Below are 27,694 nucleotides of genomic sequence, written 5' to 3' on the forward strand. Positions count from 1 at the left end.
TGAATCAATCAATTTTAAAAAATCCTTTCACATAGCAAAATGAAATCTCAGGAAGAAAGGCTTTGGCTTCTTAGTCATCTTCTGAACATCTACTTTTCTTCCGCTACTCCACACATTGAGAACTCAACCATGTGAGCCCCCACACCTAGGAATGGTCCAGCTCAGAAAAAATGTTTATTGCCTTAGTAAGAACCAGACCTCAATTGGGCAGAAGCAAAACATTTGGGCTAAGATCCAATTCCTCCATGGGTGGAAGGAAGGGCAGAGAGTGTCTGTGTGTGAATGACCGAGGGTTGCCAAGCAAGAGGCATTTTACAAGGAAGTAGGTGGGGTGAGACGGAGGAAGGCGATAGGCTGACCAACTGATTCCTCCTCCTCCTCTTCCCCTTAATCCCTCTCACTGCTCTTAATTGTGCAACCACAGAGTCAAGAGCTCACAGACCACGTGAGCATGACCTCTACTACACACATGTTCAGCTAACCACATAGTCCTTGCAAGCCGCAATGTTGCAAGCGGAGGGCTGAAGCATGTTACATGACATGTTTTCTTGAGGGACAGTCCCTGTTTTCTGGTTCTTTCAAATCATATGAATTGGTTAAACCTTCCCTTTTTTAAGGGTTCAGCTCCCTCCCCTGGCGGGGGGGGGGGGGTAGATGACATCAGTTTGCAAGTGTGTGCATGCAAAATCCACACAAAATCCCAGCACACCTTTTCCTTTCCAGATCCCAGAATCACCTATCCAGATTGTAAGACGTTGCTGAACGCAGTTATCCTATAGTAAGTACAACCAGATTGACTGTGAAATGAAATAGGCCAGGCATCCCCAAACTCGGCCCTCTAGCTGTTTTGGGACTACAACTCCCATCATCCCTAGCTAACAGGACCAGTGGTCAGGGATGATGGGAATTGTAGTCCCAAAACATCTGGGGGCCCGAGTTTGGGGAATCCTGAAATAGGCTGTGCAGCATTCTTAGACTTTACACAAAAGTAAGCTGTTTCTGCTCAGTCTGCTTACATGCCCTGTTTCAGAAATGGCAAGATGGCAACATGCAATTGTGGAGGCTCAGGCCTTTGATGTAGATCAGGGGTATCTCGGTTTTCATCTGTGAAGTGTTGGAGAGAATAGTCCTCTTCAGACATTTGATCTGAATGCCTGCAGAGGGCAAAAGAGACTCGCACAAACTCATGTCCTCTAGCTTCATTGTTACATGTGATCTGAAAGGCCAACACATGTGCTGTACAAAAGCATGTACATTCTGTCCCTGTTCCTGTGAACTCTGCCTATTCTAGAGTATACAAATACAGGAACATTAACTGCACACATATACAGGTGCAGGAGCTGAGACTCTTTCAGGCCTTGTACTGAAGGTGCATACAGGGTGGGACCAGGAGGTGCAATCACAACAGGTCTCATGCTGAATAGACGCCTGTCATTTTTATCATGTCAACTCCATATATTTAAGACCCTCATATGCCGCTTTAGCGGGTGGCGCTGTGGGTAAAAGCCTCAGTGCCTAGGACTTGCCGATCGAAAGGTCGGCGGTTCGAATCCCCGTGGCGGGGTGCGCTCCCTTTGTTCAGTCCCAGCGCCTGCCAACCTAGCAGTTCGAAAGCACCCCCGGGTGCAAGTAGATAAATAGGGACTGCTTACTGGCGGGAAGGTAAACGGCGTTTCCGTGTGCTGCGCTGCCTCGCCAGATGCAGCTTGTCACGCTGGCCATGTGACCCGGAAGTGTCTTCGGACAGCGCTGGCCCCCGGACTCTTAAGTGAGATGGGCGCACAATCCTAGAGTCGGACACGACTGGCCCGTACGGGCAGGGGTACCTTTACCTTTACCTTTACCTTTATGCCGCTTTAGCAGTCATTGCTCCCCCCGCTGAGAATTGAAGGAACTGTAGGTTGCTGAAGGTGCTGGGAGTTGTAGCTCTGTGAAGGTTCTCCTAACAACTCTCAGCCATCTTAAACTTCACTTCCCAGGATCCTCTGGGGGAAATCAATGACTGCTAGAGCATTATAGGGGTGCTGTAGGTGTATAGGGTGCATGGAACTGTGTTTCACTTACTAGACATACAGTAGCTCACAGCAAAAGGCCTAAACTGGTCCATGGGAATACTCAGTTCAAGTAGATCAGGCATAGGCAAACTCGGCCCTCCAGATGTTTTGAGACTACAATTCCCATCATCCCTGGCCACTGATCCTGTTAGCTAGGGATGATGAGAGTTGTAGTTCCAAATCATCTGGAGGGCCGAGTTTGCCTATGCCTGAAGTAGATTGTCTGAGAAGCAACCCACCCCGACACCACCAGAGTCTTCTGTCCAGCCCCCTTCTGCCCAGGAACCACTTCTGACATGTCTTGTTGGTGGGACTGAACCTGCAGAGGAGGCACTGGGTGACAAGCCTGGCTCAGAGCTGGCAGTGTCTTCTCCCAGTCACCTAGGAAACAGAGATGCTAGTGCTGGCTTGTACAAACATCTCAGGCCAAGCCTGCCTGGAGGAGTGCTCATTTGCCTGCACAGTCCAAAGATGCCTCTTTTACTTGCCACACTAAACCTGTGTCCACCCTTAAAAGCAAAGGGCAGGGAGGTGTGTTGCTCATGCATGTCACAAGCTGTTTCTTTTAACCCTTGCCTTGCCTTTGTACCATACTGATTTGAGTATTAAAGATTTTGGCAGAAACCTTAATCATTCAGTTACAGCCAGGACACCTGTCATGGCCCTCTCCTCTGCATTCCCTAGAAAGGGAGCATAGTTAGTCCAGGCTATTGGGTCAAGCACTGGCTTCTCTTCCCCTCTTCTGCCAGTTGGTACCTTAGCTGGATAGGAGTCCCTGCTGTGAAGAGAAGAAGTTCGTCTATTTGTGACATGGCAGCTCAAGTGCCAGGCCACTCTCAAATCCAGATTCACATATCTCTGTGTCTTAAACTCAGTGAGTGCTCTCACATTGTCACAAAGCTTACAACGCTCACATAGAGCAATTTCAACATACTGTTTGATGGCCGCCTAATTTATTACATGAAATGCTGACCAATCTGGATGTTAGTCAGTCTGTTTGAGTAATGTTTAACCCGAAATAAAAAAGCTTGTCAGATAAAAAGGGTGTGAATCCTTGAATTCCTCCTTTCAAACCGTTATTTCACAGAGCTTTGAACACTTCTTTGACAAGACAGGTAATAATTGCATGGAAAGTAACAGTTAGTCCCTTTAATCCTGTCTGTACAATAAAACTCTGCGACTCTCAAGTGAACCAAATCTGAAGTTTCTGCTGCATCCTGGATTGTCCTCTTGATTTTAAGAATATAAAATCATTACATCATGGAGATGGCATTTCTTGTCTCGTTTGGAGGCTCAGTCTCTTAAATGAACAAAGGGACAAATAGATTTGACTAGGGCTCCACGCATTAGCACCATGGCCTCCTTCATCCCTCCGAAGGTCAACAATTTTGTCGCCTGGGATTATGTGGTCTTTGCAGCACTCTTTCTCATTTCTTCTGGCATAGGAGTCTTTTTTGCAATCACAGAGAGGAAAAAAACCACTTCCAATGACTTCTTAGTCGGCGGCAGGCAGATGACTTGTGGACCAGTAGCTCTGTCACTCACTGCTAGTTTCATGTCAGCAGTGACTGTGCTGGGAACGCCAGCTGAGGTGTATCGGCATGGGGCTTCCTTCATTCTGTTCTTCCTCGCATATATGTTTGTCATCATTTGTACTTCAGAACTTTTCCTACCTGTGTTCTACAGATCTGGCATCACAAGCACATATGAGGTAAGCACTTTTCACAAAAGTTGTTTCTGTCAAGACACGGATCTTGACATTATTTGGAAATCTGAAGGCATTTTGACAACATCGATGCTGATTCTTTAATAATTCTAATCTTAAATTGCATTGCCTGTCAAGCTCAGCATGGAGGGTGTCAACCTGTCTACATCAGCTGCCTCCAATCTGCTACCCTCCAGATGTAGCTGGATTGCAACACTCATCATCTCGGACCATTGGCCATTCTGTCTGGGGTTGGTGGGAGTTGTGAGGAGGGTATCAGATTGGCAGTGGCTGGTCTAGATTAATGTGGTATGTCAAAATCAGTACAGTGGTACCTCAGGTTAAGAACTTAATTCGTTCTGGAGGTCTGTTCTTGACCTGAAACTGTTCTTAACCTGAAGCACCACTTTAGCTAATGGGGCCTCCTGCTACTGCTGCGCTGCTGGAGCACAATTTCTGTTTTCATCCTGAAGCAAAGTTCTTAACCGGAGGTACTATTTCTGGGTTAGCAGAGTCTGTAACTTGAAGCGTCTGTAACCTGAAGTGTCTGTAACCTGAGGTACCACTGTAATGACAATAAATAGGTAACTTTAGGTAACTTTAAATAGGCTTCTAGTTCTGATGGAAAACCCTTTTTTATTGATAAAGGTTATTAGGGGTTTGTTGTGGCAATTTTATTATGGGCTGTGAGAATCTATAAAACAGCAGAATGAAAGAATAAGGGATATCCTTCAGTGAATGAATATCTTAAGATATGGCACATTAAAGAAACGGTTTTATAAACCTGGAAAGAATGAGATATGGTTATTAGCAAGATTTTTTTTTTTAAAAAAAAATGTACACAAATAGGCCTTGCCTGGATTCCAGATCAATAATGATTCTCTTTCAGAACAGCTATTTTTGATACTTCCTGTGCTATGAACATTATATAGGTTCAGTTGTTTGGAATAAAGAGATAGATAGATCTACAAAGTGTGCCATTTCTGTAGCTGAGTGTTGTGATATAGCTGACAGCTTGTATTTGTACTTAAATATGGATCTGTAGTATCAAATCCTTGATATAGGGTGTAGCAAGGCTGGCTGAGGTAGACTGTGGCATCCACCTCAGGCAGTGTCACTACAGTGCTCTGCCTGCCCCTCTTGCTGCTGCTGGAAAAGTGAGGAGACCTGGCACTTCTCCTCACTTCTCGGGCACCACAGCAGGCAGCACCCACCTGCCTGCCACAAGAGAAGCAAGAAGAAGTGACTGCAGCGGTGGCTCCCAGGTTCCAGCAAGAACTCATGCCCAACTCTGATAAGCAAGACTTTGGGGGGAAGGTGATTGCTACCTGTTTTGCCTCAGGCAGTGCAACACGATGGGTAAAGACAGTTTAAATATGTAGGTACAGAATTGCTGTAAAGCCAAACTAGATGTGATGTGGGATATCCATAAGAAAGTAAGTAAAGTCCTATTGGATGAGGATGAAGACCAATCTAGTCTAGCATCCTGTTCTCACAATGCCAACCAGAAGCCAATGGGAAGCTCACCAGCAGAACCTGAGAAGAGCAGCCCTCTCTCCTCCTGTGGTTTCCACAATGGCTATTAAGAAACACACCGTCTCTGATGCTGGTACAATATTACCATTGTCACAAGTAGATGCTGATGGCCCTTATCCTCCATGAATTCACTTAATCTACTTCTAAAGCTGTCTAAAGTGGTGGCCAGTATGACATATTGTGCGAGCAAATTCCAAAACTTAACTATGCTCTGCCAAGATGTGCTTTCTTTGTCTGTCCCACATCACGTTTTAATATAAAGAGAGGGAGAAAAGCCTCTCTTTTCCCATGTTCTTATGTGCTCATCAGATAAAAGGCACATACAACATTGATACCTGTCTTTTTTTAATTCTGCAAAGCTAATAGCAATGCATTCTCCCTCTCTTGTGGAATTTAGATTGGAGAAAGAAAATAAATAATAGGCTAGACATCGTCTCCCTGATCTTTAAAGCTGATATGTAGGGCTGTTAATCATGCATATCCCATATCACATCTACTTTGGTTGCATTGATTTGGACATTAAATCACTTAAGACACCATTAGAGTTTTGTTTTTTTTAAAAAAAGCAGTCCACATCCATTCAGATTAATGAACACACTTTGACATAATTGAAATATGCATTACACTGTTTTATATGTGTGTACTGTTTCATATATGATTTTGTTTATTGAGTAATATCAAATATGATTTAATACATAAGTTGCATTTACTCTATCCATCATTTCTCATAGTACTTGGAATTGAGGTTTAACAAGCCCGTTCGCATGGCTGCAACCATGATTTATATAGTGCAAACGGTAAGACATTTTACATTTCAATGAGTGGTATATGTCATGGTTTCTAAATAGTGTGGAGATGATCCGGTATGTGTGGCTCTTTTTTGCCCATCTTCCCACTTTTGTCTTTGAAACAGCTGACACAGGATGTGACCGAGAATGTTCATATGTGCATGGAGAGTGTTTCTATCTTGGATGAGGATGGGAAGTTCTTGCAATTCTGGACCCTAGGTTACTATTTGGAAATGATCATGTCTGCAATATTATTTCTCTGAGGGTTTAATGGTTTTCTTTTTAGTTAGAAAGCATCATTTGAGTCTAACTCTTCCTTGCCCTCGGGTTGCCATGGAATTCTGCATACAACAAGAAGATTTCCTCTTTCTAAATCAGAGAGTGGGCCTACTTGAATCAACTGATGGAATCATCCTACTTTGCATTTATGTAGCACCTTTGGGGTGCTCAAAGTATTTTATATATATTAGCTTTCCAGCTGCATGTCAGGAGCAAAGGAACAGTAAACTTCCTGCCTCAAGCCAGGAAAGAACCACTGGCTTCTTCTTCCCAGGGACACAATGTATTTTGTATGGAAATTTCTGGCAGATCTCTCAAAGTTTCTGCCCAGAATGTGGAATATTCCACTGTTGTCAAAGACTACACTCATGTCCAAAAGCAGACCGTGCTTCATGCAAGCTCAATGCCAGGAGCCTGACAGACTAATGACTTTTTATTTGTTTTAAGATTCATCCTGAAGAGAAATAGTATGGCTTGCTTCAGCGCAGCAGGGAACATCTGGCATTATTTGCACATTGTGTGCTATAAAGAGAACATCCTTCCCTTTTCTCCTTAGAATTGCATGGCAGCTTCTAAGAATGTTCCCTAACATTGCAATAATAGCCACTTCCTGGAAGGAATCCAAGAGTAATCTTCACAAATCACATGGGTCACAAATTGCCAGCATAGAAGGAGGATTCTGTTGATGTCTAAGGTAGTTTGCAAAGCAAGTGTAAAGCTTAATTGACTTTACTTAGTGGATAACCAGATACAGATGTCTATTCAGGGAACTCTCTTGTTTCCCAACACAATTCCACCTTCCAAATGAATTCCATGCAACTAGATAGCACCAGCAATGCATTGAGACTTAGATGAACTGCTCACCTTACAAAACGTTTAGGTGATTGTTTGGAGAATTCTACAGAATTGTCAAATCCAGTTCAGAGCGAGGTGCTAACTTACCTGGTGTGACACTATGGGTGATACCCAATGCAGACTAGGCTCACTGAAGTCCACTGATTTCAATGAGTATACTCTGAACAACACTTATGTTGGATATGTGTATCATTTAATCAGTAGCAGATGGCACAGGGGGATAATGGAGCTCACTTGACAGCTGAGTCGCTGCTTCTTAACAGGGGGAAAGGGGGAGCTGGCAAGGAGGTTGCTGCTGTGCAGATACATTGGCAGAAGCACCAAATTTGCTCTGATAGTGAATTTGCCATTTACCAGAAGGGAGGAGGGCAAGATGGTAGAGAGGTCTGTGCAGTGGAAATGCATTGGCGGGATTTGATCCACTGGTTTGCTTGAACCATGATGATCTGCCTGCCACCGTGTCCTTCCCCCTTCTCCTGTCCAGTAAGCAGCAGATTTTGAAAGGTCAAGTGAGGACTGCCCCAGCCCCCACCCCATCTGCTCATGCATTTGGTACTATTTCATATGGCTGATACTACAAAATGAAATGTGGTTTTGTATGCCTAGGTATGTTTCTTTAAAGACATATACTCTGAAGCTTTAATTTAAAAGCAACTTGCAATGAACGTTGCCAGGAGTAATGGCCAAATGTTTCCCAAATTGGCATTCTGATTATGGGACTCTCTCACACCAGAAAAATGGCTGGCATCTACATGGTATGGTTTTTGATCCTAGCTAAAGACATCTCTCTCCACAAACGCAGTTGAGGACAGTTGATCAGTGTTGCCCATTTGTAATGAGAGACCACTTTCTGTTGTTGCCTTGGTCTGCATTCAATGCTGGTTTTAATGGGTTGTTGTGTATTATAGTTTTAATAATTGTATATGTATAAACCACCCTGAGGTGGTCAACTGAAGTGCAAGCCTAACCATGTCTAAAGGTAAATGTAAAGGTACCCCTGCCCGTACGGGTCAGTCGTGTCCGACTCTGGGGTTGCGTGCCCATCTCGCTTAAGAGGCCGGGGGTCAGCGCTGTCCGAAGACACTTCCGGGTCACGTGGCCAGCGTGACAAGCTGCATCTGGCGAGCCAGCGCAGCACACAGAAATGTCTACTCAGAAGCAATTCCATTTTTTTTCAATGGGCCTTTCTCCCAAGTAAGTGGGCTAGGAATGCAGTCTTAGTTAGTCTTTAAGGAGCCACAAGACCTTTTCTTCCAAATCCCTTTGAATCCTTTTAAGTGTTATTATGATCAATATTTACTTAATTTTTGATCCCACCTTTGCTACAAGGAGCTCAGCGTGCATGGTCCTCTCTCACCTTTTCCCCTCAGAGCAACTTTATGGAAGTGGGCTAGACTGAGTGATGGGTCACTGGCCCAGATGAGTTTCATAGTGGAAGGGGATTTTGAGCCCCAAACTCCTGGGGCCTCATTTGACACTTTAGTCACTGCTCAACACTGCAGCTCAGACTGCTGTAAATATTCATTGCTATAAGCAGAATAGCCATTTGCTCAGGTGGAAGCAAATTTAGATCGCTGGCACTGCAAGCAACTCTACTGGATATAGTCATATAAATTTGGGAAGTGTGATGATCTGAGATGATAAAAAAGAGTGAGAAAAGTTGTGTTAAATAACTTATCTCTGTATTCGCATGCATGCATGAATACATGCTTCCCTTTGTGTGTGTGCATCAGTGCTGGCCGAAGTGAATACCTGTATATTTATATGAATGGAACCACAGAATCTGGTGCAGCGAAGAATCCCTGTACCCTTTGTTTTGCTTATCAGTCTTAGCTCTTTTCTCTGGACAGTTGTCTATTTAGAACTGGTTTAGCCAAGATTCCAGTCTGCCCTTTTCATATTCTTTCTGATCCTTTGCAGATTCTTTACACTGGAGTAGTCGTCTACGCTCCAGCCCTGGCTCTCAATCAAGGTGAGTGTCCAGGCCAGCATGCTAGAGCTTTGCCAATTGTCACAATGCAAGAACTGTAAAGCAGAAATGTGAACACCAAATGCTCTGAAAAGATCTATGTCCGCTCCTGTTACTTTCCCATTGGCAGCTCTCACCCTTTTTCTATGCAGGATCATGTTATTTATTTGCTAGGTTTTCCTTTTGCTAAAAAGTAACCGGAGGAGATGTGCGCCGAACGTTCTACTCAAGGTCTTGGCAAAGGTCCCGGTTTAGCATAATGATCTAACACCATGTCATGTACTTTGATACTTTCCCTCTTTGCACCCTTCTGTCTTAATGTCATGTGTAATGTGAACAAGGACAAACTGATGTCCCTCGAAAGGCTATAGACTTAGGCAGTCTGACACTCCATCATTTAGCTTCTAAACCAGATTTGGTTTGTTCACCAGAGTAAGGAATTCTCTGCAAATAGTATGCATCATTCAGAGAAACAATAAAATTGAACTTCTCTTATAAAAGATGTAAAAGGAGGTAATGGAAACAGATCAATAAAAGCTGTATCTTTCTTTATTATCTGAAATAATACATTTTAGATTTCATCGAGTCCCTAGATGAACCTTGCCTAATTTTATTTCCTTTGGTTTTGCAGTGACTGGATTTAATCTTTGGGGCTCAGTATTTGCAACAGGAATTGTTTGCACCTTCTACTGTACCCTGGTATGTACTTGACGTACAGTTCAACTCAAAAAGCTTATATAACAAGGATTTTATAATTTGGATTCATATTTATGTTAGTGAGAAAAAAATGATCCTGTGCTTTTGTGCGCAGTAAAGGAGAACTTTTAATTTCTCATCATAATTTGTTTCAAAATACTCCGTGAAATTATCAGGGCATGGACAAAGTCTTTTGGTTCAGATAAACAAGTAAGTGATAAATTTCAATATAGCCTACAATCCCTGTATAGGGAAGACTTAATGTTTTATATATGTTGGAAGCCACCCAGAGTGGCTGGGGTAACCCAGTCGGATGGATGGATGGGGTACAAATAATAAAATTATTGCTATTGTTATTATTGAGTAATACACATTCTCCCATAATCAGAGGATAGAATCCTAATCCCAATTTCCTGGGATTAAGCTTTGCTGAACACAGTGGCACATCTTTCTGAGTCAATAGGAATAAAATTGTGCTGTTGCTGATACAAAGAAGGTGATTCATTCATATACCCTTATGTTGAGGGAAGAGGACATGAATGGCCTTTTAGATGTTTTTGGACTCCTTCAGCCATAGCTGGCATGACCAAGGATGATGGGAATTGCAGCTCAAAAACATCTAGCAGACCACAGGTTATGCACCCCTGTCTTACGCAGTTGCACATAGGTAGCAATTCTCTAGAGCCCTTACCTTGGAGTAAGTCTGATGGAACAAAATAGGACTTATTTCTGAATAGACTTGAACAGGTGTGTCCTGCTAGTTGACTAGCTGAACAGAATGTTATGAAAAGGTGTGAAAATCACAAAGACACATTTTTTAAACCTTCCTGAAATGGTAACTTTTGCAGCAAATAGCAGAGCCTCTTGAGAATTCAGTACCGCACTAATTGCATTCTTTCCTCCCTCTCTTTCCTCCCTAAATTGGTTTTCAACATGACAAGATCTTGCTAAGGTCTGAACTTTGATTGGTCTTCTTCCTGTAATAAACACAAAGTACATATAGTTTCTCTCTCTTTGTCTTAGGGAGGATTAAAAGCGGTCGTCTGGACAGATGCCTTTCAACTGATTGTTATGGTGATTGGGTTCGTAACAGTATTGGTTCAAGGAACTATTACGAATGGGGGCCTCACAAACATTTGGGAAGATGCCCAGAATGGCTCACGCCTCACTATATTTGAGTAAGCAGAATGGGTTCTCATACTCAGATCTATGGACGTGTTTCTTCCTTTGTCAATAACAGTATTGTTAAAAGTGGCCAGCAAGGATGGGTCTATCATTGTCTACTGTATATGGGCAGACTGGATACTGAAAGGTACTGAGGAGTGTTGTGGAGTACCTTGGGTAATAAAAACAGCTTTAAAAAGTTTAAAATGGCACAGAAAATAACAAAAAATGAACTGATGGCATTCAATCATTTCTGGAAACTGCAGATAGTGTGGTCCTGTCATATCTTGAAAGGAATGCTGGTCCATAGAACGGGGCAGTCGCACTAAAACTCATATTCAAATTATTAAAACTTCAGCACAAGGATTTCCACTTGCACAACAAGACTTCCCCTTCTCCCCCCTCCTAAATGTGTCCTGGGAGCTCTCCCCAACCCATCCCCCAGAGGAGTTTTGGGGAGAGCACAGGGTGCACACAGAGAAATGGGGGGAAATCCCATTTCACAAGCAGAAATCCTTATGAGACATGCTAACTGGATACCGCCTTAAGTCAGGATCCAGCTCATTGTCTGTTTCATTGTGGAGACGTGTATTTCTTTTCCATTAATAATTTGAGGTATTATAGCTGGGAAAATGTTGTTTAAATGTTGAGTCAATTCATATTTGAAGTCCCTCCCTCAAATAATAATAATCAAGGAAGGGATTGTGTATGTGGATTTACAGAGACCTCGCTGCTGTATTCCTAGATATAGTGATGCTTTTTCAACCGAATTTAAGTAAAAGGGATCTAAGTATTCAAACTGTCTCCAGGATTGCAGCATCCTAAACTAACTTAAGGTGTGACGTGTGGAGGCTAAATGAGTGATCACCATTGTGTCTCATTTATGTAGCTTTGATGTTGATCCCCTGAGAAGACATACCTTTTGGACAATTGCCATAGGAGGGACATTTACTTGGTTAGGAATCTATGGAGTCAATCAGTCCACAATGCAAAGATGCATTTCCTGCAAAACCGAAAAGCATGCCAAGGCGTAAGTAGGCATTAAATTTAGTTCCAAACTGGAACATAACTAAAGAGACATACAGGCAACTGCCCATTTATGCGGGGAAGCATGCACAACTATTTTTGTGAATTTCTAAGAAAACATATGAGGGTGGAGGGGGCGCACTCATCTTATTTATGGTACAAGATGGCCAAGGGATCTTTATTGTTGTTAACAGAATGGAACCTCGAGGCATCCTATAGTCTAAAGGCTATGGGATAGAACAGAAGTCTCTCAATACCACTCACTGCGACCCATTTCCCAGGAAGCACTGGGCCCCCTGTATCATGGGTGTCTCCTAAGTGCAGCCCAGTCAGTCATTCAAAAGCATGTCATGGTCAATGTTAATAAAAGCCACTGAGAGGTCCAGGAAAACCAAGAGGGTTTCACTCTCTTCATCCATTTTCCAGCACAAGTCATCCACCAAGGAGACCAAAGTTGGGTTAGAAACCAGACTGGAATTTATATATTTTCTATGAATTACCAGTGTACACCACTCATGTACATACAGCCAACATGACTGCCACAATCTTTGAAAAGGGGACACTCATAGTTTTTGGACACATCTTCTTTCTTTCATTCTTTTAAGTAGCAAACAGTAATAACTTATTTTTTAAGACATATAACCCCTTTCTCTTTTTCTCTCTTTAGTGCACTGTATCTAAATTTACTGGGGCTGTGGGTCATCCTGACATGTGCAGTCCTTTCAGGACTGGTGATGTATTCCCATTTCCAGACCTGTGATCCTTGGACGGCTGGTTTTATTTCAGCACCTGATCAGGTACAGCAATCAGTCAGATACGTAAATGCAATGTGACATTTTTAATATTGGATGTATCCGAGAATACACATCTGAATCTTGTTGTTTCCCTTATTGAAATTCACCCTTTGCTGCACTTCTAAATGTTGCTAGAGGGTCAGGCTTGGTGGTACTCTCGCCAAATGAGGGCAGATACATGCTCTTAGGAGGGGTGATGCCAAAAATGGGATAAAATAATAGAATTATAGAATTGCAGAGTTGGAAGGGAACCCGAGGGTCATGTAGTCCAACCTCCTGCAATGCTCCCTCTGCTTAAAAACATCCAACGAAGGAGAGTCCACAGCCTCCCAAGTGAGTCTGTTCCACTCTTGAATTGCTCTTACTGTCAGATTACTGTCAGAAAGTTCTTCCTGATGTTTATCTGGAATCTCCTTTATTGAAACTTGAATCCATTGGTCTGTGTCCTACCCCCTGGAGCAGGAGAAAACAAGCTTGCCCCATCTTCCATGTGATTTTTATCCTTAAGATATTTGAAGGTGGCTATCATATCTCCTCTTAGTCCCCTCTTTCCTAGTACAGACTTCCAGTTGGGTACATTATAAGTGAGGGAGTCAATTCATATGGTTGTATCCAATGCACTTATTCCATTAGCTCAGAGATGTACACTTGTTTAATGGAACTTTCTCCTCCTCCCTTGCATATATTCCCCTCATATTTTTAAAAATATAAATTTATACCCTGCCTTTCCCCCGATGGGATTCAAAGTGACTTCAGTACTATCTAAACACAGAGATTAATCTGGAAAAAATAAGCTTCCCATCTTATTAGTTCTTCAGTAGCAGCTGCATCTTAGAAATTTCCTTGAGAGAAAAACCAAGGTGGGCTGCACTCTCTTAATAATTGCCTCAAATGTAATGATTTTCACTGTTATTTTTATATCAAATGTTTTGTACCAGGTTATATTGCCTCACTGAAAAGATATTTCAGATTGGTTAAGCATCACCTCACCTCACATTATATTTAATATGGGAAACCACCCTGTGATCTTCAGATGAAGGGCATTATAGAAATTTAATAAACAATAATACAGATAAAAACAAGAACCACTATAAACATGGGGGGGGGGGCAGGACAACCATTAAATAACAATCAACATTGACAGACCCTACTTTGTAGGGTCCCCACAGAACAGCTTTTTGTGCCATAAAGGTAAAGGTAAAGGGACCCCTGACCATTAGGTCCAGTTGTGACCAACTCTGGGGTTGCGGCGCTCATCTCGCTTTATTGGCCAAGGGAGCTGGCGTATAGCTTCCGGGTCATGTGGCCAGCATGATTAAGCCACTTCTGGAGAAACCAGAGCAGCACATGGAAACGCCGTTTACCTTCCTGCCGGAGCGGTACCTATTTATCCAGTGGCGTAGCGTGGGTTGTCAGCACCCGGGGCAAGGCAAGTAATTTGCACCCCCTAAACCGTGGATTTGCGCCCCCTAACCCATGGATTTGTGCCCCCTAACCCTAACCCCCAGATGTTGCGCCCGGTGCGGCCAGCCCCCCCTGCACCCCCCACGCTACGCCACTGTATTTATCTACTTGCACTTTGACGTGCTTTCGAACTGTTAGGTTGGCAGGAGCACGGACCGAGCAACAGGAGATCACCCCGTCGCAGGGATTCGAACCACCGACCTTCTGATCTGCAAGTGCTAGGCTATGTGGTTTAACCCACAGCACCACCTGTGTCCCTTTTGTGCCATAGAGGAGTGAATAAACTTTCCTAACCTTTCCTCCTTTCTTTCTTTTCTACCATCCAGCTAATGCCGTATTTTGTTATGATCATCTTTTCCACAACCCCTGGACTACCAGGATTATTTGTTGCATGTGCCTTCAGTGGAACATTAAGGTCTGTGTTTTAACTGGGTTGCCTCTACTCACATTTTGTCTGCTGCACTCGGTTTTAATGGAGACAAACCAAGCAGAGCATCACACAGGGGTTTAGTGTTGGTGGGGCTGCTGCTCTTGAATCTGCCGCATCATTTCTCTCACTCTGCCAACTCCGTCCCTGCAATGAAATGCTGCAGTGCTTTGTCTTTTCGTATGCAATCCAGCACAGAGCTTGTCATGTGCTCTGGCAAGCAGATTTCCACATATTTTTCCTCATCCTATCAGCAAACCACAATATGATCTCTTAAGGTACCAAACTATCAAACAGTGATTTTCATGTTAAAAGAACCTCCTGTGTCAGGAAACATAGATGAGCATCAAAAAAGTTAAGCTGGTAATGGAAAAATATGTCACCCCTACTTCCCTGTCTATTTCTGGTGGAAGATACGGTATCAGTCAGGGGTTTGTGAAGAGTAAAAATCAGACAAGAGCTGGAGACAAAAGGTACCTGTCTGAATAGGCTGCAGGGGAGGTGGGGGTAGATTGGAGTAGTTAACCTTGTGCCCTCTGAGTTGATGTATTTTTTATTATTAGGTATGTGTGTGGTAGGGGGGGGGTATCATGGTGAAGTGATTGTGTTGATGCTCCCCATTCTGTTTCATGTAGAATGACATCTTATCATACCACTAAAAAGGCTTTCAAGCAGAGGTGATGTAAAATCGCAACCTGCATATTAAGTTCTCCTCTCACACAGACATTCCTAGTTTTCAGAGTTGTGTGAATCAGCACTCAGGATTGTTAATATCCAAACCAGCATACTTCATAGCGGTGCAACCCACTCTGGGACCTGTAGCTAAATTTGCTCCCACAGGCAGTAATGATGGCCATCAACTTGGATGGCTTTGAAAGAGGGTTAGAGAAATTCAACGAGGCCATCAGTGGCTACTAACCACAATATCCATGTTATATGTTTATCGTCTGAGGCAGTGTGCCTCTGAATTGCAGAATCACAAGTGGGAAGAGTGCTGTTGTGGTCCTGCTTTCAGGCTTCACATAGGCATCTGATTGGCCACTGTGAAAGCAGGATGTTGGACTGGAGGGCCATTGGCCTGACCCAGCAGGCTCTTCTTATGTTCTTTTGTGTTTGTGATGCAGCCAAAGTCCTCATAATGTGTGTTTCCACTTTCACAGCACTGTGGCTGCAAGTATAAATGCTCTGGCAACTGTCACATTTGAAGATTTTGTCAAGCACTGCTTACCAAACCTCTCTGAACGTACGAGCACTTGGGTCAGCAAAGGCTTATGTAGGTACAGTAAATGGATTTGATTCTTCTGAACTGTAAGGCCACAAATATGCTACTAGATCTATTGGGCAAAGCACTCCTCTTACTAAAATTATCAGGTCATTTGCATGATTCCAATATATTACAAATCTTTCATTCTTTTTGAACTCCTTAATATTGCCATTAAGGTGACTGTTAATTTATCTGTCTGATCAGTTTCCTTGTATATTATAGCCCTGCTCAGGCATTAAGTGCTAGGGAGCATATGGGCACAGAACAGGATCCCCTCCACAGACCTTCTCCCCAATGTATGGAAGGTGGGAGTGGAGCATCACTGGGAGAGGGCCAATAAACAGGTTCCCACTTTCCATCTCACCTGATTGTTATTGCATGATGCATGATACTGGAATGGGGTTTACGGCCCATGGATAGTTATATGCAAAATATGATGTCATCACTTAATGGATATTTGGCCATTTAACCTCTATTGTCCTTGAGTTGATTTTTATTGATAATAGTTTTGGAGTCATATTCCCTGAGAAGTTGCTGTACCAGTAACCATGCAAACTATTTTTTATTATTTTGGAGTGAAGTGTTAAGAACATAGCATACCTAGTCAGACCATTGGCCCATCTAGCTCTGATTTTGTTTACACAGACCAACTTGACTGATGGACCAAGAACAAGACCTTGGGGTTATAGTAGATAGCTCAGTGAAGAGTATGAGCCAGTGAGCAGCAGCTGTGAAAAAGGCGAATTCCATGCTAAACACCATTAAGACAAGGACTGAAAATAAAACTACCAATATCATAATGCCATTATACATATCCATGGTGTGACCACATTTGGAATACTGTGCACAGTTCTGGTTGCCTCACCTCAAAAAGGATATTGTAGAGTTGGCAAAGGTTCAGAAAAGGATGACTAAAATGATATTGGAGATGGAGGCATTCTTCTATGAAGAAAAGCTGCAGTGCTTGGGACCATTTAGCGTAGAGCAGGCTTTCCCAAACTTGGGTCTTCAGCTGTTTTTGGACTACAACTCCCATCATCCCTAGCTAGCAGGACTAGTGGTCAGGGGTTGTGGGAATTGTAGTCCAAAAACAGCTGGAGACCCATGTTTGGGAAGCCCTGGTTAGAAGAAAGGTGAATAAGAAGTGACATTGATAGAAGTTTATAAAATTATGCATGGCATGTGGAAAGCGGATGGAGAAAACATTACAACTCAAGAACAGCCAATGAAGCTGAATGCTCAGGGCAGATAAAAGAAAGTACTTCCTTGCACAGTGCATAAACTATGGCACTCTCCCACGGGAGGCAAGTATGGTTACCAACCTAGATGACTTTAAAAGAGGATTAGACAAATTCATGGAGAAGAGAGCTATCAATGGCCACTAGCCATGATGGTTATGCCTCCATAGCTGGAGGAAGCAATACTTCTGAATACCAGTTGCTGGAAACCACAGGGAGTGAGAGTGCTCTTGTGCTCAAATACTGCCTGCAGGTTTCCTAGAGGTACCTGGTTAATTAATTTACACATGACTTAATTGGCCATTGGCCGGTCTTGAAAGTGAACTGCAACAGGCAAAGAAGCAAACCCAATAGACCAAATTAAGAAAGAAATAAATGTCTGGCCTGATGCCAGTGCAACATAAGATTAGGCTAATAAGATGGCTGAACTTTTTATCCCATGGTACATTTAAAGATCTGTGCTCCACTGCTACATGGTGTCCGTGCTGCTTCTGTCAAAGCAGCAGATGAAAGGAACCACAACTTGATGGCATAGCTCATCCTTTGTATTTAGAAGGTCTGGGTTTCTATCCCTATCATGTCCAATTAAAAATATTTCCAACTGCACCCTTGGGAAGATCTTGGAGAGGCATTGTTAAGTAGGAATAGATGGTCCTGAGCTATACAAACTAACGATCTGTTTATGTTCTATAAGTAGCTCAGAGCAACCTTCATCTATTGCATCTGACTGGGACCCCCTAGGTGTTGTCAGAGCCATGTTTCCATCAGCTCCAGACAGCCTGGCTAATGGTCAAGGATGGTGGAAGCTATTGCCCAGCAGCATCTAGAGGGCCCGTTCTTGATCTGCTGAGGTATCATGCACAGCAGTTTTCAGCACTGCATTGTGTTGAGCTGAAATTCATACCATGAAAAATCTGTCACACAGTCAAAGAGCTACTCAACGGTCTCTGAATTCGATAGGATGTGGTTCATATTAAGCTTCAGCTTTCCATGCAGATGTTATTGACACTGTGAGATGTTAAGAGCTTTAAGAAGAATACAGATTATCTTTTTCTATAAAGATGAGGATAAGAACGTTTATACACACTCAGAATTAAGCTGCAGAATTAACCGTGTTGGCTTCTAACTATGAATAATTGAAGTTTGAAGGTTTTTATTCCCCTGTTCTAAAAATGTCATAGATGACTTGTCTGGAAGAGAATTCCAAGCAAAGGACATCCTTTAGTACTGACACCAGTAAGCAGAGTACCGTAATTGAATGGGCATATATCAGATTGCAGAACACAGGTTCAGAATCATGGAGATCTTTCACGGGTTAAAAATCTCACAAGAGTGCATCTAAATGTTCGAGGCCATAGCTGATGATGGTGGACAACTCTTTTTCAGGCATAGTATTTGGAGTGATATGTACTTCCATGGCAGTAGCAGCATCGTTCATGGGTCCTGTTGTGCAGGTAACTAAATATTTTAAGATGGTTGGTATGAACTGGAGCCCCTATGTGTATCAGGAATTTGTGTTCTCTCCCATGAGAAGTGACAATCCAGCACCTTTAGTACACAAAGTTTGTCTGGCCATAGGAGAGACCAGGGAGCTCCAGCCCAAAGGGAGCTCCACATACCCACGGGTCTGCTGCTACTAGGAACCCCTGACCGCATTCTTTTCGGCATTAATTCTTTTCCTTGTGTGGATAAGCAGGATGAAATGTCACTCTTCCATTTGGTCAAAACTAAGATCCAGTCTTTTTCTAATCTGAGTATGTTGAAACAAAATGGGATCCTTGGAGATATGAGCAAATACCCAGTCCAGCAACCCTCGTGTGTAACAACGGGCTGGATTTTCCAGTATTGTTTCAACTTGTAGGGTCTGGCCTTGAACAAGCAAACTGTTGGCATTGCAAGTTAGATCATGGGGAGTGCTCTCCCTCATGTCCATCACAGGGCCTCCTCAATGCACACGGGATATCCAGAAAGATTATTTTTACATGCTTTCAGGCATGTGTCTGGGTCTTGAGGAAGATACTATTAGAACTGCTAGCCAATTAAGGAAATTATTAGTTGCTTAATGATATAATTGATTAAATCACTGCATCTGATTTATTACATTTTGATCTATTGATTAAACGTTGCATATGAAGCAGAGGGAGAAATCATTCTTCCTTTGTTTTAGATTAATGGTGGCTGACCTATATTGCTGGGCTTCAACACCCATCAGCTTCAACCAGCAAAGTCAATAGTTAGGGATAATGGGAGTTAAAGTTCCACAACATCTGGAGAGCCACAGGTGGAGAATATCTTTCAGCATAAAGGCCACTTTCTCTCTTGGGGCTGCAGGACTAGTGGGTGGGGCCAAAGCCACACACATTCCTCTTCCATCCATCCACACTGATTCTTATCTCAAGAATACATTAGGGGCATCTATTTAGTTGAGGGTGGAATGCGCTGCCATAATGTACTGATTCAAAAAGCTAATTCCCCTTCCATACCTTACTATTTATAGAGGAAATATAAGAACTCCTTTTTTAAAACTTGTAAACAGATTTATTTATTTTTTTAACTCTGTCAAGAAATGGCACACAAAGAAGAAATAGAAAAAGCATGTTCTCTGAGATAAGAAATTGAAAGAACCATTATAGAAAGATGCTGCAGAGACACTTGATGACAATAAATAGCTTTCTAAAGCATCTTTTGTGCTTCCTTTCAACAGGCTTCACTTAGCATTCATGGGATGTGTGGGGGACCTATGCTGGGATTATTTACACTAGGGATCATTTTCCCTTGTACCAACTGGAAAGTAAGTAATAAGAATCACATTTTCAAGACAGCTCATTTCACTTACAGTATTTGTTCTTGCCAATCAATCAACCAATTAAAGCAATTTTTACCACACTCTTCAGTGAAAACTCTCCCAGGGCATCTTACAGCAATCAGTCATGAGATAGTTCGTGCCCTCAGGTTGGCAATCTAAAAGACATAAAACACAAAACGGAAAAGGGATTGAGAGGGAAGAGGCAGGAAAAGAAGAGGCAATTTTAGGTATTAGATCTTCGTCTCAAAGTTCTTACAGTGACCAGCTGGATAAGAATCAGAGGAAGGTGAGGAAGAGCCAAAGGTTGGTCTATCTGTGGCATTACTTTCCATTTCTCTCTGTGTTGCAAGCTGATGGAATGCCTGCTGCTGGGTGATAGATGATGGAAGGAGCAGCCGAATGGAGTTGGATTTGCAGCAGAGCTGCTTCCTTACTAATACTCCGCTGCATCCTGGTGGAGTGGCTGTTGCTGGAGAGGAAGGAGAGGAAAAGCTTGGTGGAGCTGGTCTCTGAGTAACACTGACTGATTGGCCTGCTGTTATTACTGGTTTTAGTGCTGGTGCAAAACCTAGCAAACACTGCATATGAAAAAAAAACATACAATAACCTGGTTCTCATTTAGTTTTCCCCCTATAAACACATCATTTCACCAAGCAGACCACTGAGAGGGGTAATTCTGTATGGTTAAGGTTTGTAGTACATCCTATATATTAGCCATGGGGGACCGTCAAGCCTGTGGCTCATATTAGCACTAGTTGGGGACCTAATCTGGCTGTATTCCCCAAGCCACACCAACCTGTGTCCCATGTGGGATAGGGAGCCTTCAAATGCAATCCTACTTCTTCTTTGAAAGCAGGGCTTGCTATTATTGCTGATCAGCTGATGGACATTGATAACAAGCCCTGCTGTGATCAGCTGCATTGGGGATTTCAGGAACTCCCTAGTGCAGCCAGGCTTGATGGCAGCACTGATCTGTTCATCTGTGCTGACAGTAAGGCCTGCAGGAGTCAGTTATGTTCCTGATTGTGAGCTTCCAAGGCAGCCAATTCCTGGTAAAAGTATAGGATTACATGCCCCACTTTGGGCAGGTATCTTCTTTTGCAGCCCAGCCCAAGTTCAAGCTGAGCTGCAAAGGAAAAGGAAAGAACCGGAAGTGCAATTAGAGGGTACTCCCAATTCTTTCCTTTGAATTTGGGTTATTTGATATCATCCATGACCCATGGAGGGTTTACGATTTGGTCTATTTCCCATTGTGATATGGAGATGACACTGAAAATGTGCTCCAGAGATGAGCAACCCCTTTTCCAGCTGGTAATGCTGGCAAGCACTTTACCCTGTGACTCTCCAATAATACTGTGTATGTCTAATTTTCTTTTGTGATTGAAGGGTGCTTTGGGAGGTCTCCTTACTGGAATCACCTTGGCATTTTGGGTTGGCTTTGGAGCTTTTGTGTACCCTGCTCCAGCTGCAAAGACCCTTCCATTATACCTCTCCACAGCTGAGTGCATTGTCAATAATACAGAGACTGTACCCACCATGTTCCCTACCTCATCTCCCATCAGGTAAGATTCTCTCTCAGCTGCTCTCCTTCCAAGCTACAATATGGAGACAAGTGTGATTAGCAGTAGTTTTTAAGCAAATGTGGTTGGCTACAGAATAGTTTACCGTATTTTTCGCCCTATAGGACGCACTTTCACCCCTCCAAAAATGAAGGGGAAATATGTGTGCATCCTATGGGGCGAATACAGGCTGCAGGAAGCTCTGCGCAACCCTCTGGAGCCCGGCACGAAGCGTGACTTGGCGCCGGATTCCGGAGGGTCACGCAGAGCTGCCTGCCCTCCTGGGCTCCGCGCAGCTCTGCGCGACCCTCCGGAGGCCGGCGTGACTTGGCGCCTGGCTCCGGAGGGTCGCGCAAACCTGCCTGCCCTCCCAGGGTCCGCGCAGCTCTGCGCGACCCTCCAGAGCCCGGCGCCAAGCCGCGCCGGGCTCCGGAGGGTTGCACAGAGCTGCCTGCATTCCGAAGCCTCGGGCACGCTGAAGAGCGCGCCCGGGCTTCGCACAGCTGTCCGCAAGCCTGGGGAGACGGGCGCGGCTCCCTAGGCTTGTGGATAGTAGGCTGAGCTCGGGCTTCCCCCGCGCCAGCCCCGTGCCTGGGGGGGGGGTAATTTTTTTTCTTTATCCCCCCCCCCAAAAAAAACCTAGGTGCGTCCTATAGGGCGGTGGGGGGGGATATTTTTTTTTCTTTATCCCCCCCCAAAAAAAACCTAGGTGCGTCCTATAGGGCGGTGCATCCTATGGGGCGAAAAATACGGTGATTAGAAAGTGCAACTCTTCCCCTTGCTACTATTTTGTTGGGCTCAATCCCCAGCTACATTAAAATCCTGGATTTCTCAATTTATTTCAATGAGCAGCACTGGGGACATTTACAAAATGCCATCGAGTTTTTATGGGGCTATTTGGATCATCTCCCCACCTCCCACCCCATGAATTATGGTGGGTTGTTTTTGTTTTGCCCATAATGATTGTCCATACTTCTGTAAAACATGGGCTTCTGCTGAGTCTTCTGCCCTTGCCTGTGAGTGTTGCACAATGGTGGTCATTCTTCTCTGGAGCTAGGAATTAGAAGGTATGATAAATTAACCAATTCTTGCTCAAAGTGGTCATATATATTGACTGACCCTCAAATTTATCATCCTAGGCCACATCTGGCAGAGACATGGTATTCTCTCTCCTATCTTTACTATAGTGCTGTTGGGTGTCTTGGATGTATTGCTGCGGGGCTTCTGATCAGTTTGGTTACAGGTCAGTTCTTTACTGGTTTTTGTGGTCGGACTCTGACATTGTTTTCTTCTACAAAATTGATACTAGCTTTCCAATAATAATAATAATAATAATAATAATAATTTTATTTGTATCCTGCCCTCCCTGACCGAGGCCAGGCTCAGAGTGGCTAACATCATAAAAACGACACAATAAGCATAAAAACAGACATCAATTAATTAAAATACAACTTAAAATTAATTCAGACAAGTTAAAATCCGGGCAGCTGGCAAGTATCAGGGTGGAATTGAGAGTGGTTAATAATTGCCAGGACCAACTGTTTCCACTGATCATACAAGGACCTGAGAGCGGGTTGGGGCCTCCTTCAGGATTGATTTATACAAAGGAAAGTAAGTCAAACTGCATCCTGTCCCAAGGCCTGGTGTAACAGTGCCATCTTGCAGGTCCTGCAGAAAGATGTCAAATCCTGCAGGGCCTGGTCTCTTGTGGGAGAGCATTCCACCAGGCCGGGGCATGGCCAAAAAAGCCCTGGCTCTAGTCAAGGCTAGTCTAATTTCCCTGGGGCCCAGGATCTTCAAGGTGTTGTTAGCAGACCGTAAGGTCCTCTGTGGGGCATACTAGAAGAGGTGGTCTCGTAAGTACGAGGGGGCACTTTGTAGTGCACAGGATGACTGATTTGCATTTAAGTGAGCTGTATGTTCTCAAGGCTGATTCAACTTTCAGTCTGAGCTTCAGTTTCTCATAACTCATTTTTTTGGTGAGAATTTTTTTGACATTTTTCATTTTCTTGTTCTCCTAGAAAATGTAGGCGACTTTGCAGAATTTTATCTGAATATTCTCCACCATTTGTGTGTGAGGGGGATGGCCACCATTCCCTCACCCACCCATCTACCCACATAGTGTACTAAAAAGTCCAAGATATGATAATGCCAGGTAGACAATGTCATTGCTGATGCTGCTGATACCAAACATCCTGCCCATACTTCCTCCATGGCTACTAGGCTGTGGATGTGGTGGCAGCTCTGCAAAGTCTCATGGGCCCAGGTTGGGGATAAGGATCTTAGCTCTTCTCTGGCATTTTGTTAGCCTTTTTCTGGAAATCAGCAATAATTCCAATTATCAAAGAATGGCTGATCAAGCTAAAAGAGGCAGTTGAAACTGACAAGTTGATAAGCACATTTGTATTGATCTCTGTGTTTTAACAGATTATTATGTAGCTGCAGAGGAACCTTGAGGTTTAACGGCAGAATGCAAATTCTATAAATAAGGTTCATTACAAAAAAACAAAAAACAAAACCCACCCCAATCCAAATTCCTAGTTGAACTGGGGAAACATGGACTCTCTTCATTTTGTGCTAGACTAGTCAGTGTGGTTATAAAAGAATAGATCTATGTTTTGTTTCGTATTATCAATGTTTTGCATAGAATATTATTATACAAAATAAACAACAGCATTTTGATAGATGCTTGACTATTACTTTCTTCTGCCAAGGTCCAAATAAAGGAGAAGATATCAAGCCACTCTTAATTCGTCCTGTCTGCAACCTGTTTTGCTTCTGGTCTCATAAATGCAAACACTTGTGCTGGTGTGGAGTGGACCATGATGACAGCAAAGCACTTCACGTGAGACTCTTTCCTTATAAGCCTCTCATATTTCCTGCAATTGTTGGACTCTGGACTCCATTAAGCCCACAAGCCCATTTAGGTTGAGTGCATTATCATAATATGTGCTTCCAAACCTGATAACAGAACTTATATTTTTAAAGCCACCTGTATAGCAGATCAATTTACCATCATGAGAAACTTGTACAGTGGGTTGGTTAACACAATCAGCCGGGAGCCAGCGCTAATTGAAATGCACATTTCATGGCAATATGGCCAATATGGTCCAGTATGCTACTCTTCCGAACGGAAATATCTAAGAGGCAGGTTTCTGAAGGGATACTAGATTGAGGATTGTGTTGTCAGCTGCTTGCTGCTGAAACAAACACCATTAGAGTAACCCCCCAGTAGCAGTTGAGTATTTAATGCAATTTGGTTGCTGATGGAAGAGACAATTTTCAAACACTCCCATAGTTCCAGAGTTAACAGGAAAGGACATATTGTTCTATAATTATGTTGGACAGCAACATCAGTTTTCCAAACAGTATAGGATCAGGGCTTTTTTTTCCATCTGGAACTCATCAGAACCGAGTTCTATCACCTCTTTTGCTAGAAAAAAATGGCCTGTATATGATGATTCATATACAAGCATAAATTTACACCATCTGTTACTCATAAAACACTTAAAATAACATATAATCGAAAAAAAGCTAAGCTTTGTTTTTATTTTATTTTTTGTAAATTGCAATTGCTAATGCATATGATCGTCATGGAATATACAATATTCATAGAATATTTCAGTCATGTTACTTTAACTATATTTCTAGAAATAGGTGTTGGTGAATGTCATCTATAACCCCCACCCCCCCAAAAAAAGACTTTTGGCACAAGCCATATCTAGAAAAGCTTTATCCCAAATATTTCTTTGTGGTTCTTAAATGTGTAGTTCTATATGAAAGCCAATGCAACCAGTTTGTTTATATGCCAGAAAAGGAACTCACTTGCATCAGCCCACCCTCCCAGGTTTCACTCACATCCCTCTCAGTTTCCATAGCTGCTCCCTCTACAGCTTCCCAATCCTTGTCTGACAGTTTATGACCTTTTTGTATGTATAAGGATCCCTCCAGATGAGCTATTTATTCATTGTTCATTCTGATTTGTTTATGGGGTGTGTGTGTGCGCATAACAATGGCCATTCATCCTGCATTTGTCCTTATTTGCAAATTCATCATTTGTTCATCCCAGAGCATTTCCCCATTACTTTCCAAACCACAAAAAACTCATGTGTGTTTTAAGTGGATTTGTTGTTCTAGAGTGCTATAGAATCATAGAATTGTAGGGTTGGAAGGGACCATGAAGGTAATCTAGCACAGGAATCTTTTTGCCCAACATGGGGATTGAGCATAAGAGTCTCAGACTCTACCATCTGAGCTATTTAGCTTCCTAATAATCCATTTTTAAATGTGCAAACCTAAAGTTCTGGTATGTACTTGTATACTCATATTCATATGCGGTTGGGGCCATTACAAGTGGGAATGGAAACTAATCCACTTCTTGACTTAACTGTCCTTCCTTCTTCTTCTTTTTACATTATTTCTCAGGAGGGATCAGAAGTTGATCTGCATAAAGGTCTTGGAAAGAAGGCAGAAGCAAATGATGCCCTTGCAAATGGATTCAAGAAAGAAATGCTGGGTCACTTACCTGGTTACAACCCAAGTGAAAAATCCTACACTAATACAAGCATAGAGACGGAATCTTACTTTTAGGATGTACAGGGAAAAGGTCATCCTGCTAACAATAGGAATGGTATGGAATTGCCCAAACTTTAGGAAAACAAATCAGTGGCACTACGAGTAGCCGAGGAGGCATTTAATTATAATTTAGAAGGTTAGCAGGTGCATTTATTTTTATTTTCAGAAGTCATTTTATAACATGGAAATTTTTTCAAAGACTCCATGGTGGTGAATGTGGTGAGAGAAAAATATGGAAAGTGTGTTTTTCAGGAAGAATTTAGAGTGTTAACTGCACGCTCCAAAGTTTTTTTTATTTTAATCGCCTTGTATTTTCCGCCGGTGCAACTTGGGTATTCATCTCCCATTGATCCTAACATGGAATTCTAAAATATGAACTATGCTACAGATGCATATTTCCTGACCACTGCAGTGTCATTGTAGAGTTTTTCCTCTGGAGTACCATAGGTTGCTTAATAAAGAACTTGCAGAATTTGGTGTGATTTAAAATTCATTATGGATTTTCCCATTATGGCTGATCAGAGAAGCTGTGAAAAGATCTTCAATGACTGAGCTCTTTGGCAACATTGTTTGTTTCAGGGGGGAAGGGGTGACCTGATTATTCTATGTACCCATTTATTAGTACTCCTGCTGTGTGAATGCTCAGTAATGCTGTGAGAGGTTGTGCTGAGAATCCTAAAAGCAGTGGCAAAGCTCTGCAGGGAAACTTTGAAATGTCCCCTTTCACACTGATTTACCCTGCCATACAGGAAACAATGGTTCTATATTTCTGTTGTTAGACCTCAGACTCTGAGCAGCTGACAGGTCTCTGATGCAGAGAGGGAGGAACCAACTGGATTAGGAAGGGCAGCAGTGCATGCTAGGTCTGTGCCCAGATCCAGACCTCAACACTACCTGTGCAAGGAAGCCCTGAGCCTCCATTGGCCAGGAGCAAATTGCACAACTGGTGCTGAAGTGGAACCTCCCAGAGGTAGCACCTTCAAGGTAGATGCTTCTTCATACTAGGGCCTCACATTCCTCTGTACCTCTGCAGCTTTGCAGGCAACCCACAAGGCAGAGCATACTGAAAATCAATGGAGTGCTAGGTTTAAAGGAAGAAGTATCCTTTTAAGACTTTGAACAGTTTGGTTAAGGGGCCAAGAAAGATAAAAATCCTCAGTTGAGCTCCAGACTTTGTAGAGCCACATTTTCTGCCTGGAACTGTCCAAGGTCCTGCAACTCCAGCCTGACTTGACCTGCCACCACCTGACAGACAGGCAGGGGTCAGTAAACGTTTTCAGCAGGGGGCCGGTCCACTGTCCCCCAGACCTTGTGGGGGGGGGCGGACTATATTTTTTGGGGGAAATGAATGAATTTCCATGCCCCACAAATAACCCAGAAATGCATTTTAAATAAAAGCACACATTCTACTCATGTAAAAATACGCTGATTCCCGGACCGTCTGTGGGCTGGATTTAGAAGGCGATTGGGCCAGATCCGGCCCCCGGGCCTTAGT

General features: G+C 43.1%; 1 protein-coding gene across 1 annotated transcript; it reads left to right on the forward strand.

Annotated features, from left to right (window-relative positions):
- The first annotated feature begins 3,123 nt into the window (after positions 1-3,123).
- SLC5A12 (solute carrier family 5 member 12) lies at positions 3,124-26,671 on the forward strand. The gene is made up of 15 exons (XM_083433528.1): positions 3,124-3,765; positions 6,027-6,092; positions 9,138-9,189; positions 9,818-9,885; positions 10,906-11,060; positions 11,936-12,076; positions 12,740-12,869; positions 14,657-14,745; positions 15,918-16,030; positions 18,646-18,713; positions 19,964-20,050; positions 21,452-21,627; positions 22,764-22,867; positions 24,339-24,469; positions 26,050-26,671. The coding sequence occupies exons 1-15, from the start codon at positions 3,409-3,411 to the stop codon at positions 26,212-26,214; spliced, it is 1,902 nt and encodes a 633-aa protein (XP_083289654.1). The 5' UTR covers positions 3,124-3,408; the 3' UTR covers positions 26,215-26,671.
- Positions 26,672-27,694: the final 1,023 nt, after the last annotated feature.

The sequence above is a fragment of the Podarcis tiliguerta genome (assembly GCF_965153285.1).
Source record: "Podarcis tiliguerta genome assembly, chromosome: 1".
NCBI lineage: Eukaryota > Metazoa > Chordata > Lepidosauria > Squamata > Lacertidae > Podarcis > Podarcis tiliguerta.